We start from the raw sequence: 14,052 nt of genomic DNA, 5'->3' as shown, positions 1-14,052 counted from the left end.
AGGAAATATGGCTGCAGGACTGACAGTAACCAGGGATAGGTGGAGGAAATATGGCTGCAGCGCTGACAGTAACCAGGGATAGGTAGAGGAAATATGGCTGCAGCGCTGACAGTAACCAGGGATAGGTGGAGGAAATATGGCTGCAGGACTGACAGTAACCAGGGATAGGTGGAGGAAATATGGCTGCAGCGCTGACAGTAACCAGGGATAGGTAGAGGAAATATGGCTGCAGCGCTGACAGTAACCAGGGATAGGTAGAGGAAATATGGCTGCAGCGCTGACAGTAACCAGGGATAGGTGGAGGAAATATGGCTGCAGCGCTGACAGTAACCAGGGATAGGTGGAGGAAATATGGCTGCAGGACTGACAGTAACCAGGGATAGGTAGAGGAAATATGGCTGCAGGGCTGACAGTAACCAGGGATAGGTAGAGGAAATATGGCTGCAGGGCTGACAGTAACCAGGGATAGGTAGAGGAAATATGGCTGCAGGGCTGACAGTAACCAGGGATAGGTAGAGGAAATATGGCTGCAGCGCTGACAGTAACCAGGGATAGGTGGAGGAAATATGGCTGCAGTGCTGACAGTAACCAGGGATAGGTAGAGGAAATATGGCTGCAGGACTGACAGTAACCAGGGATAGGTGGAGGAAATATGGCTGCAGGACTGACAGTAACCAGGGATAGGTGGAGGAAATATGGCTGCAGGACTGACAGTAACCAGGGATAGGTAGAGGAAATATGGCTGCAGCGCTGACAGTAACCAGGGATAGGTAGAGGAAATATGGCTGCAGGACTGACAGTAACCAGGGATAGGTGGAGGAAATATGGCTGCAGCGCTGACAGTAACCAGGGATAGGTAGAGGAAATATGGCTGCAGCGCTGACAGTAACCAGGGATAGGTAGAGGAAATATGGCTGCAGCGCTGACAGTAACCAGGGATAGGTAGAGGAAATATGGCTGCAGCGCTGACAGTAACCAGGGATAGGTAGAGGAAATATGGCTGCAGCGCTGACAGTAACCAGGGATAGGTAGAGGAAATATGGCTGCAGCGCTGACAGTAACCAGGGATAGGTAGAGGAAATATGGCTGCAGCGCTGACAGTAACCAGGGATAGGTGGAGGAAATATGGCTACAGGACTGACAGTAACCAGGGATAGGTAGAGGAAATATGGCTGCAGCACTGACAGTAACCAGGGATAGGTAGAGGAAATATGGCTGCAGCGCTGACAGTAACCAGGGATAGGTAGAGGAAATATGGCTGCAGCGCTGACAGTAACCAGGGATAGGTAGAGAAAATATGGCTGCAGCGCTGACAGTAACCAGGGATAGGTGGAGGAAATATGGCTGCAGCACTGACAGTAACCAGGGATAGGTAGAGGAAATATGGCTGCAGCACTGACAGTAACCAGGGATAGGTAGAGGAAGTAGGGCAATATATACAGATAAATAAGTACATAAAATCCATCTCTGTTGACAAATATTTCTACATCTTTGTTCTCACGTCTGATAAAAATTATCTCCTACCAAGAAAAATGAAACCATGAAAAAGAAAAATCAGTTGACTTTTTATTTTTCCAGTACGCTGCACTGTAATACTATTGTGAATGATTTCTCGGTGAATAACTTTGCATCTAAATCATTTATCTGTCAAAGAGAATAGGGCAAGGTCTGTTTAGAGAACAGTCTTTATGATGACTGAAAAAAAAAATCAGACTTTTGAAAAGACAAGTGAAGAAATTTCAGGAAGGCAAATCACAGAACACGTCAAAAAATGATTCAGAACCATCTTTGATACACGTCCTTTTGCATGGGAATGAATTGTTAATTCACGGTGTCTCTAGAACTAGTGCTGCTCGTTAATTAATTTAATGACAGTAGTGATGAGTTTTAGATTTTGTTTATGCTTTAAAGAAGTGGAACTTTTTGAAAGACGCACCTTGGCGTTGCATCTGTATGCCAATATGAGATCTAAGCATGTGGGGGCGCTACTACAGAACATCTGGGACTCATGCCCCGGCTTATTAGCCTGGGGCAAGCTCCATTTTCAAATGTATTTCCCTTGACCCAAATTATGCCATTTATTCTCCTTGACACATCAAAGCCCTAATTTGAGGTGTCAGTGGTCTGGCGCAGGAGGCCTTTTAACATTACACATGCAATATTCCGCCTTTACCATCTTCATGGCAGTACAAGCTGTCACCGACTCATTATGCAGAAAGTAATAGTATTTTTTGGGAGCATGAAAGAGGTGCAATATCATTGTGTGGGGGCGGGGATACATAATGTTTTATTACAACAATATTACTGTTTCTGGGAACAAAGGGAGCATTATTACTGCGTAGGAGATCAAAGGGGGCATTATTATTGTGTAGAGGAACAAAGGGGGCAATATTACTGCATAGGGGAACAAAGGGGGCAATATTACTGCATAGGGGAACAAAGGGGGCACTATTACTGCATTGGGGAACAAAGGGGGCATTATTACTGCATAGCAGGACAAAGGGGGCATTATTACTGCATAGGGGAACAAAGGAGGCATTATTACTGCATAGGGGAACAAAGGGGGCATTATTACTGCATAGCAGGACAAAGGGGGCATTATTACTGCGTAGGGGAACAAAGGAGGCATTATTACTGCATAGGGGAACAAAGGAGGCATTATTACTGCATAGGGGAACAAAGGAGGCATTATTACTGCATAGCGGAACAAAGGGGGCATTATTACTGCGTAGCAGGACAAAGGGGGCATTATTACTTCATAGGAGGACAAAGGGGGCATTATTACTGCGTAGGGGAACAAAGGAGGTATTATTACTGCATAGGAGAACAAAGGAGGCATTATTACTGCATAGGGGAACAAAGGAGGCATTATTACTGCATAGCGGCACAAAGGGGGCATTATTACTGCGCAGCAGGACAAAGGGGGCATTATTACTTCATAGGAGGACAAAGGGGGCATTATTACTGCATAGCGGAACAAAGGGGGTATTATTACTGCGTAGGGAGCAAAGGAGGCATTATAACTGCATAGGGGAACAAAGGGGGCATTATTACTGCATAGGAGGACAAAGGGGGCTTTATTACTGCGTAGGGGAACAAAGGAGGTATTATTACTGCGTAGGAGAACAAAAGGGCCATTATTACTTCATAGGGGAACAATGTAGGCATTATTACAGCATAGGGGAACAAAGGGGACATTATTATTTTGTAGTGGAACAAATGAGGCATTATTACTGCATATGGGAACAAAGGGGGCATTATTACTGCATAGGAGGAAAAAGGGGGCATTATTACTGCGTAGGAGAACAATGGGGCCATTATTACTTCATAGGGGAACAAAGTAGGCATTGTTACAGCATAGGTGAACAATGGGGCATTATTACTGCATAGGAGAACAATGGGGGCATTATTACTGTGTAGGAGAACAAATGGGCCATTATTACTTCCTAGGGGAACAAAGTAATCATTATTACAGCATAAGGGAACAAAGGGGACATTATTACTGCTTAGGGGAACAAAGGAGGCATTATTACTGCAAAGAAGAACAAAGAGGTCATCATTACTGCATACGGGAACAAAGGGGGCATTATTACTGCAAGGGGCACAAAAGGGGCATTATTACTCTATATGGAAACAGTGGGGGCATTATTACTGCATAGAAGAACAAAGGGGTATTATTACTGTGTAGAGGAAGAAAAGAGGTATTATTGCTGCGTAAGACAACAAAGGGGGTATTATTACTGTGTAGAGGAACAAACAAGGCATCATTACTTGATTTCTTCTTCTGGACTTCTTGTCTTCTCCTGAAGCCAGCAGCACGTCCTAATGAGCTGGGACATATGGAAAACTCCACTAGCCTGGTTGCCTGTCATGCTTTGAACATGTAAGTGTTGCTTTTTCTCATTTATTCCCTTTATGTTATAATTACCCTTGTACATATTTGCAATTGTCGTCTCATTTGTAACATCTTTATAAACTATTTTTGATAAAGCACTGCCTAATTATTTTTATGGGATATAATATTTCATATTAGTTCGTTCATCCATGCTCTAAACGTACCCTGTCTCTTGAAGAGAATTACGCTACTGTGTTGGGTTAGCTTTGGACCCGTTTAATCGAAGCTGGTGGCAGCATACATTTTGTACTGGGTAGTTGGGTGGCGTTATAGCGGCAGCGGCGTTAATAATTATTGTTCCTGCCTGAGTGGGAGTAGTTATCGCGTCGCAGCAGCGTGCCCAATAGCCAGTACATAGCAGGCAGCCTTTCTGGCGACTAATTACCCAGGGTGCAGTACCTAATCTGACCTGAGAGTAAGGGGGCGCCAGAGAGCTGCAAGTGTTAAGTGGAACCGTAAGCGGGATATACATAACTCCCTACAGTTCGTGGTATATAGAAAAGCAGTGGGATACCTAGAATAAGCCCCTGCTGTAAACTAAGAGGTTAATAGCCTTGTGTGTGGTTTTTCATCATATCGTGGAGTGGAGGGATAACTAGGATAAGCCCCCTTGCACATGTGATAGCCGTCTGTTGGCCTAAAGTCACCTCAATCCGTGACGTAGGGGTGACGGTCACAGTGGGAATCCTGACCAATTGGTGACAGCGGTCAGGGGAATCGTGACAATTGGTTAGCATCCTCAATAATCAGAACCTCCCACTCCCGTCTCCAAGACTTTACACGTGCTGCACCGATTCTTTGGAATGCACTACCTAGGTTAATACGATTAATCCCCAATCCCCACAGTTTTAAGCGTACCCTTAAAACTCATTTGTTCAGACTGGCCTACCGCCTCAATGTGTTAACCTAGCGATCCCTGTGTGGCCTATTTAAAAAAAAAAAAAAAACTATTTTTTTTTTTTTTTTTTTTAAATGGGCAATCAGGTTCCTCGCATCATGTTCTCATTCACTTTATGCAGTTAATAGCCCTCTGTGTCTGTACTGCTACATACTTAGGCAGTTAACTGGTTCATGCAGCTTTACATGAACACCCGAGCCTTATACTATGGCTGGTCCGAATAACTAAAGCAATTGTTACCATCCACCTCTCGTGTCTCCCCTTTTCCTCATAGTCTGTAAGCTTGCGAGCAGCAGGGCCCTCATTCCTCCTGATATCTGTTTTGAACTGTATTTCTGTTATGCTGTAATGTCTATTGTCTGTACAAGTCCCCTCTATAATTTGTAAAGCGCTGCGGAATATGTTGGTGCTATATAAATAAAAATTATTATTATTATTATTACTGCATAGGGGAACAAAGGGGACATTCTTATGGTGCAGGAGAACAAAGGGGGCATTATTACTGCATAGGGGAACAAAGGGGATATTCTTAGGGTGCAGGAGAGCAAAGGGGGAATTATTACTGCAAGGGGAACAAAATGACATTATTACTGCTTGGGGAAGAAAAGAGACATTATTACTGCATAGGAGAACAGAGGGGGCATGATTTCTGTGTAGAGGAACTATTACTGTGTGGGGCATAAGAGGGCATTATCCATCTGCGGTGCAAAGAAAATCCAATAAGACTCATTAAACGGGTCTGTTGGAATATTCCTTGATGTATACTCTTGTAAAGCCCATTAGCCAACATGCACCCAACGCATCCCAAAACTGTCTTTTTTTACGTATGGTGGGCAAGGAAAAATCTGGCCTACTTTGATGTACAGTAATTTATATATAGGAGGTACTTTGCTGACAAACACCAAGCATCACCGCCCGGTACTGCCGCCAGCCCCGTCCTAGATGACAGCTTGGATCAATGTATATGTGAATAATTCCTGGCACAGGCAGCGGAACTTATAGAATCCCAGGATCCGTTCTTGCGGTCGGAGGTTCCTATCGGTGTCTCTTTCCTGGAATCCCTTCCCCGAGCACTTACTCTCTTCCTGGAATAAATTCTAATCGTGTTTTAGTAATATGATAAGTGAACGATCTGCCAATTTGGAAACTGCTGGAAACAAGAGCACTTACCAGCCTGAGTGTTTATTTGGTGCTTACAGCTTTTTTCTGAAGTCGACACATGAGGCTACCGAAATCGAGGAGACAGATTTCACACAAAAAAACGAAAAAAATAAACGACTGTTAGAAAATTGCGATCGCGGCTTTTGAGAGCGGGCACCAGACAAACTTTATCTTCTTTGTGCAGGAGCCAGATAAGAATTTGCAAAGTCGAGGACAGGTAGATAGACTTATCACTGGAGAAAGTCTCTAGTGGAAACAGACGAATACTCCATGCTGTGAAAGGCTTTACAACCTTTCCTAAAATCTGATTTGAAGCCATTTACAGGTGAACGCTCTCTGATTAGATGACAGACTGGCTCCTCTAAGGATTGGGCTGCACAGGGAGCGCACGCTGAATACTGGCTGCATGGACAGATGCGAGATGCGCCGACATTGAATTTCTCAGCTTGAAGTCTCCGCACGCCTTGATTTTGTGCGCTATGATGTACTGGATGCAAAGGGAATGGTAAATAGCTCATGTGGGTGGATATCACTTTGGATCTGGAAGGGTTAAAGAAGGTTTTCCCTTGAGCGACTTCTCATAGTGATCAGATTGATGGGGGATCGGAGACCCTTACCAATATGACAATGGTTTTTGGTGCAGAGATGTCTAAGCATGTGTAACCTCACCTTTGGAAATAGGAAAAGGGCTAAATTAGAAAGCTATATGCCTTACTAAGGGACTGCTCCCCCAAAAAAACAAGCAGGATAGGGGAAAACGTACTGATTGTTTATGGATCCGACCGCTTGATCCCAAGATTTAGGTCTGGAACAGCCAGAGAATCCATATGTAATGGAGCAGAGGTGCACAAGCTTGTCCTCCGCCCCAGTCGATGGTAAACGGACTACTGGAAACTGCAGAATGCAGCGCTACTCAGTCCCATAGACCATAAATGGAGTTGAGGTCAAGCATGCGCACCTCAGTCATTCAAGAAAGGGGTGCACAATTATTTTCTATGGGTTTCAAAACCCCGATGTCAGAATGGCTGGGGGTCCCAAGAGTCAGACCCGCCGAAATCAGCAGATCATCCCCTATTCAATAGATAGGATAAAAACGGTTATTTGGGAATAATTAAGATTCATATACGCTTTGTAAACTGGACTCTAATTGAACGTGTGATCAGGATTTTGTCAAAAAGACCTTAAAACACAGCGATTGTTCGAAAAGAATAATGCCTTAAAATGGATTATCTAGTTTAGGGGATCCATCTTGAATAAATAGTGTAGAATCCTCTATTCTCCCCATTCAGAATTATCTATATAGCCATAGCCCCCCCCAAAAAACTACAAAGAACATTTCCTGCCCGGGAGGACCCCGAAAGTGTACGCATTAATTACATGGACAGCTCACGGATTTGATAGTGTAATGCTTCATTTCTCCTGCGGGGATGCTGCAGGGAACTGGAAACGTTTCCTTCCACTGTACAGTTGACACTTAGGGATTTTCTAAATTAGTTTGTGCGTTGTCTAGTTAAGGGATCCCATTTTCAAATACATTTTTAGGAAATTCTGAGTTGATAGAGGAGGATCTTTATTCAGGATTAATATCCGTTACCCAAGAGAGGAGAACAACTACAGAGAGTGTCTCCCACTCTGGGGGACCCCACGTGACTATGTATTTCATGGACAGCCTCAAAGTGCAATGCTCCGATTTCCATGTGGGAACTTGATCGCTGATAGTCAGGTTGGATCCCAGCTGATCATAACACTTAGATTACCGAAGGCTGAACGTGATGAAACCAGTGGATTCAGGTTGATAGTCTAATGCCTCGGACAGAAGATATCGGGAGAGATAAACCTCTGGCTTGGATAATTTTGGACTTGCGATCCTTTTGTGGATAGGAACGGTCAGTCACTACAGATGATGGGTAGGTCTCTCGCGTAGAGAACTCAAGAGCGTGTCTGTGTATGGGAAACATAGCCAAGATCACTGCCAGCCGAATGGTCGGCTGAACCATCATTCAGCCCACAATTATCTATAGTTTATGGGGGGTCTTAAGACCCTTAAATCAAAATCTGATTGTCCAAAGCGATTATGTAGAGATAAATCACTTGAATGATGTCTGATCAAGAACGAAAATTTCGTAATCCATACAAGCCGCCCAGTCAGAGGCGCGAATAAACATTTCATATACCAGCAAGGCATTTTGTTCCATGAAATAAATATAAAGCCGACTTAAAGGTAATTTAATGAATCTGAGCTTGTGGCGCTCGTGTAAAATCTGCTATTTAACAATCAAAAGTCTACAGATGACTTTTGATTAAAGCGGGTATGGGGTGTCTATTTCACTACTGCTCGGTGCGACACGCTGCTCGAATAAAAGAAGGCTGCGCAGCTGGACGGATCCAGCAAACCGCGCTGCTCTTTCATGTCCTGGATGCGCTGCGGCACGGTGATAAATCACTGAAGTGTTTAAGTAGGGAAGAAAGCAGCATGTGCCACAATAATTTGCACACTTAGTTCCATTGCAAACTACATCAAACGGGAAAAAATACTTTCATAAATTAAGAAATTGCTCTTAAAAACTGTATAAAAAAAAAAAGGGGCTGTCCATCTTTGGGGACTTTATCGTTTGTTAAATGTACGTGATTGGGGCCAAAATGAATTTTGGTCTTTGGGCGTCAATACAAATTTTGCACCGTTTGACGTTTACACGCTTTTCGTTTCGCTGCACATTCAACGTTGGTGTGGTCTGCGGTCACAAAACAGCTGAGAGGGGCTCAGAATGATCCAAAAAAAGGAGTGACAAATAGTGATGAATTTGTTAAATTTCAGTGTCTCATCATTTTGTTGTTGCCTGTGTAAAAATTTGCCACCAAAAGTATCTGGCATTAGCTTTCTTCCTTCTTCACATTAGGCCCAAATGCATTTTTGGCCAACGCTTATCTGAAAGGTATAGACGGCTTAAAGGGGTGTCTACGATTATAATATCAACGATCTAGCTATACAATAGGTAATTAATATCACAGAGGTGGAGGTCCTGCACCCCCACTGATCATCTGTTTCCACCTCCAGCATCAGCTGCATTAGAGAGTACTGCTCCTTCTCATGCTGATCTGCAGTACCCGAGAACTGCTCCTTCTCATGCTGATCTGCAGTACCCGAGAACTGCTTCTTCTCATGCTGATCTGCAGTACCCGAGCACTGCTTCTTCTCATGCTGATCTGCAGTACCCGGGAACGGCTTCTTCTCATGCTGATCTGCACTACCCGAGAACGGCTTCTTCTCATGCTGATCTGCAGTACCAGAGAACGACTCCTTCTTATGCTGATCTGCAGTATCCGAGAACTGCTTCTTCTCATGCTGATCTGCAGTACCTGAGAACGGCTTCTTCTCATGCTGATCTGCAGTACCAGAGAACTGCTCCTTCTCATGCTGATCTGCAGTACCAGAGAACTGCTTCTTCTCATGCTGATCTGCAGTACCTGAGAACGGCTTCTTCTCATGCTGATCTGCAGTACCAGAGAACTGCTTCTTCTCATGCTGATCTGCAGTACCCAAGAACTGCTTCTTCTCATGCTGATCTGCAGTACCCTATAACTGCTTCTTCTCATGGTGGTCTGCAGTACCCGAGAATGGCTTCTTCTCATGCTGATCTGCAGTATCCGAGAACGGCTTCTTCTCATGCTGATCTGCCGTACCCGAGAACGGCTTCTTCTCATGCTGATCTGCAGTATCCGAGAACGGCTTCTTCTCATGCTGATCTGTAGTATCCGAGAACAGCTTCTTCTCATGCTGATCTGCAGTACCCGAGAACTGCTTCTTCTCATGCTGGTCTGCAGTACCCGAGAACTGCTCCTTCTCATGCTGATCTGCAGTACCCGAGAACTGCTCCTTCTCATGCTGATCTGCAGTACCCGAGAACGGCTTCTTCTCATGCTGATCTGCAGTACCCGAGAACGGCTTCTTCTCATGCTGATCTGCAGTACCCGGGAACAGCTTCTTCTCATGCTGATCTGCAGTACCCGAGAACTGCTGCTTCTCATGGTGATCTGCAGTACCCGAGAACGGCTTCTTCTCATGCTGATCTGCAGTACCCGAGCACTGCTTCTTCTCATGCTGATCTGCAGTACCCGAGCACTACTTCTTCTCATGCTGATCTGCAGTACCCGAGAACGACTTCTTCTCATGCTGATCTGCAGTACCCGAGAACGGCTTCTTCTCATGGTGATCTGCCGTACCCGAGAACGGCTTCTTCTCATGGTGATCTGCAGTACCCGAGAACGGCTTCTTCTCATGCTGATCTGCAGTACCCGAGAACTGCTTTTTCTCATGCTGATCTGCAGTACCCGATAACTGCTTCTTCTCATGCTAATTTGCAGTACCCGAGAACTGCTTCTTCTCATGCTAATTTGCAGTACCCGAGAACTGCTTCCTCTCATGCTAATCTGCAGTATCTTACAGAAGTTGCATCATGATTTTTTGGGGGGGCACTAAACTTTATCAGCATGCGCAAGAGACAACAAAAACATAGCGAAAGACTCAGCAAAACCAGCTTTTTGTAAGCAGCTTCTTTACTGCCAAAAGAGCAAGTTTTGCCTGCAGAAAAAAACGCAACTTGTGAACATAGCCTAAGTCAGGATTCTATCGTTCAATAGAATATGAGACAAAGATAAACTGGCACTTGTGACACATTCAATGATAAAAGAGGAAACACTACCAGAGGAAACTGAGCTTATTTTTGGGGTGTAGGCCGCATCGTGCAATTTTTATTGTTTTAAAAAAAAAATATGTAAAGTTTTCTAGGTGAGATGCACTTATAAAACAGGTAACTTTCCCAAATACTTTATCATTTCACCACCCCTATTCATGTCCCCCCTAAAATTCCCCTGATTACATTGGCGGGACGCAGCGACACGAGGCGACGCTGCAGGAGGTTTCATGGCTTTCTGGTATGAGACGGCTTAAGGTTAGTGTAGCTGACAATATGGAAAAGTCCAATGATGGACATGTGAAAGGTGCAGCAGGGGTGGAAGCAAGGAACTGATAAATTAAATCTCAATATGTATATTTAGACAGTACAATGTCTTGATTTGGCTTCCTGGCGAACATTAACGTCTATATTTACCAGAGACATATTGCTCATTTTCTGGCCCATTGCTCTCTGTGCTGAAAACCCATTCTCAGCTTTACCACCATTTACACTAATCCAATTAACTACTAATGTTTCATTTCCATTCAGCCAATATTCAAAATAACGGCAATAAAGTAAAAAGCATTTTCAATAAACCTGCCAAATAACAGAATGGCCTAGAAAACTGAAAGCTTGCATTTATTCATATACTTTAATTAAACTCTTGTGTTTAAGGTCATAACAAACTGTCCATGGCAGGAGAGGCCAAAAAATTAAAGGGTTTGTCCAGATTTACAAAAAAGGATCTATTTTTCTTTTCCCCAGAAACAGCACCACTTTTGTCTATGGATGTTTCTAGTACTGCAGATGAGGGCAATTCGTAAGGACCATCGCTGTGCCGATGAGAGGTCTCAGACCTCCAATGATCACACATTGAGGTCCTATCCTGATGTTTTTTCCAAGAACTAATTTTTGAGCTGGTGAATCGTGGCCCATCTGCTGATAAGGTCATGAATCTCCCATCTTTGGGGAGATGTCAACCACTTCCATTGACTACTAGAGTTTGAGATAGAGAACATATTCCAACAAATTTACCATTGTAATTATGATTCAGAAAGCCAACTCTACCCTATTCTCTGCCGGACGCTTGGAAGCCTTCTTCTGGAGATTTAAGGACCCATTGACCCTGGCCAATAATTGGGATTGAGCTTACCTAGGAATGCTTGTTTACCTGTAGTCAGACTGTCCAACTAGATCGGCAATCACCTGATGAACGGGCAAAATGCTTGTTTGAAAGGTGAAATGATTTTTAAGCTCGCAGTTCCTTGGACAAAGAACTTGAGATATATAAATGACCAAACTATCCAACATCTTGGATGGGAATTATAGAGATCATAAAAACAGTTACCTCGGTTGGGCAACCAATGTGGAAGCTCCATGGTCTATAAGTGAGTTTTCTTTAGGGTGTACTGGCCGATTACAGTGAACGAGAATTCTTGATAATCAACCAGTCCAAACAGGCCGGCAATCACCCTATAAACAGGCAAAACTGATGCTAAGTTGATTGAAATTATTTTTAAGCTTGTTTAAAATTATTGTCCTCAGAAGCAAATTGCCCTGTGCTGCCGAAAACAATGTTATTTTATGCGCACAGTACGATCATTCTATGCGCAAGGAAATGTGATACCACCGTTTATTAAACAATTGCCGATCAGCTTTCATGTAGTCCTGTAATGACCACATTCGGTCTTGTCCAAGTGCGGCTCTCAACAGTGGTCGGCTCTTTTTGGCTGAGCTCAAAGTGTTAACACAGGAGAGAGCGAAGAAAGCCACTGCCAGACATCTCTGCAGGCAGTTAATCCTCCATGTATTTGAAAGCATTGAGTGCACCCAATCCTTCTTTCGCTGACGTCATCTGTCACTGGAGGGACTCATTAGGTAGTTGGCCAGCTTCGTCAACATTGACCAAACATGCATTGGCCTTTCGTTTTCTTGTGTATAGCAACCATAAGACCTTTCAAAAAGACTAATAAAATCTGCATTAACGTCCTTCACAAATGTATAAGTATAATTTTTATGGAATCCATGCAAAGTCAACAACTCTTACCTCCTCTTTGCACCAACAGAGTAACTTCACTCCCCTTTGGACATTCGATCAGTAAATCCACAACTTGATTATGTGTAAGAGTCTGCACATTCTTCTTATTTACTTCCACAATGAGATCTCCTTCTTTAAGTCCACGGCAACGGGGACTGTCTACAATCTGTTTCACTCTCTGGCCACCACCGCCAGGACTATCCGCTATAGTGAAGCCAAATCCCATTGGCCCTTTAACTATATGCACCGTAATAAGTTCGGGTTGCGTTGCTATAGAGGAAGCCAAAGAGACAGTGTCATTTGGGTAACCATGGGACCCATTTGAAGACACCTCCACGGGGCTGCTTGGCCTTGGCTCCTTCAAGTTATTGGCTTTTCTAGTTTTACTGCTGTTGCTGGATGGAGAGTCATACGTTTCTTGTCCATTGACGATGATAGGGTCTTTATCTAGTATGGCCACCGATGTCACAAGACTTGTGTTGGGATCATCAGGGTCGAATGGAAGTGGATACCCTCTACAAAGTTCAAGGTCAACGCTTTCACCGATGGGTATAGACTGGAAGATCTTTACAACTTGAGCGTGGGTATATCCCAGTACGCAGGTCTCATTTACACTGACAATAACATCACCTGTGATAAAGGAGATGGCAAAAATTACAATTCCCTCGGATATTACGCAAAAATACCCAAAATTGGCAGGCCCAATTAATTTCACAATATTCATACCCGTTTCCATCTTGCCGTCTAGTGCTGCGGGGCCGTCAAGAACCAAGCTTTTTATCTGAAGAAACTCATCCGGCTCATCTCCGCCGACCACAGTGAATCCAAAACCTCGGGTGCTTTTCCTCAGTTTTGTGTTAATGAACTTTCCTTTGAGTTCGGATGGATTTCTCGTGAAGAATGGTTTAGCTGAAACGATAATTAAGAAAAGATCGCAAAGTTATAAGAATCAAAAATCCAAAACAGAGCCACCATTGCCCATCTGCCATTAATAATAGTGGGGTAGAGGGTCATTTTGGGGCCAACCAGAGTGCAATGTTAGGGGCACAATTTCAACGATACTCTATATATTCCTTGTATTTTCCATATTTTAGAATTACCGTGGTTGGAAGGGTCTCTTGCTGGTTCCTTCTTTTTTGGTGTGAGGTTGTTGGGAAGAGTAATGGGTGGAAGCGCCAGTGGCGGAGGTTCTCCTGTCCACTCTGTGGATATAAAAGGAGGACGAAATATCAAATCCATAAAATCCATGTTCAACAGATAAAACTTAAAGGAACACTCCACTTAGATCTTTGCTTATACGGCACAGGAATGACATCCAGTAGCCAATCACCGTCCCTAAGCAAGTCCATGAGTATGGATGGCATAACGTGTCGCATCCATCACTTAG

The 14,052-nt window shown here is 43.8% G+C and overlaps 1 protein-coding gene across 11 annotated transcripts in view; it reads right to left on the bottom strand.

The window, feature by feature from the left end:
- MAGI1 (membrane associated guanylate kinase, WW and PDZ domain containing 1) overlaps nucleotides 1-14,052 on the bottom strand; it is a 452,701-nt gene that overhangs the window by 65,586 nt on the left and 373,063 nt on the right. For all 11 annotated transcript variants that reach the window (XM_069736564.1, XM_069736568.1, XM_069736569.1 and 8 more), the window contains 3 exons: nucleotides 13,766-13,867; nucleotides 13,392-13,574; nucleotides 12,675-13,295 (listed from right to left, as the gene is read on the bottom strand). In XM_069736564.1, coding sequence (XP_069592665.1) covers nucleotides 12,675-13,295; nucleotides 13,392-13,574; nucleotides 13,766-13,867 — 906 coding nt within the window. The remainder of the gene's footprint in view (nucleotides 1-12,674; nucleotides 13,296-13,391; nucleotides 13,575-13,765; nucleotides 13,868-14,052) is intronic.

Source organism: Ranitomeya imitator, chromosome 8, assembly GCF_032444005.1.
Source record: "Ranitomeya imitator isolate aRanImi1 chromosome 8, aRanImi1.pri, whole genome shotgun sequence".
Taxonomy (NCBI): domain Eukaryota; kingdom Metazoa; phylum Chordata; class Amphibia; order Anura; family Dendrobatidae; genus Ranitomeya; species Ranitomeya imitator.
The sequence above is the reverse complement of the archived record's forward strand: the minus strand, read 5'-3'. Positions and strand labels throughout refer to the sequence as shown.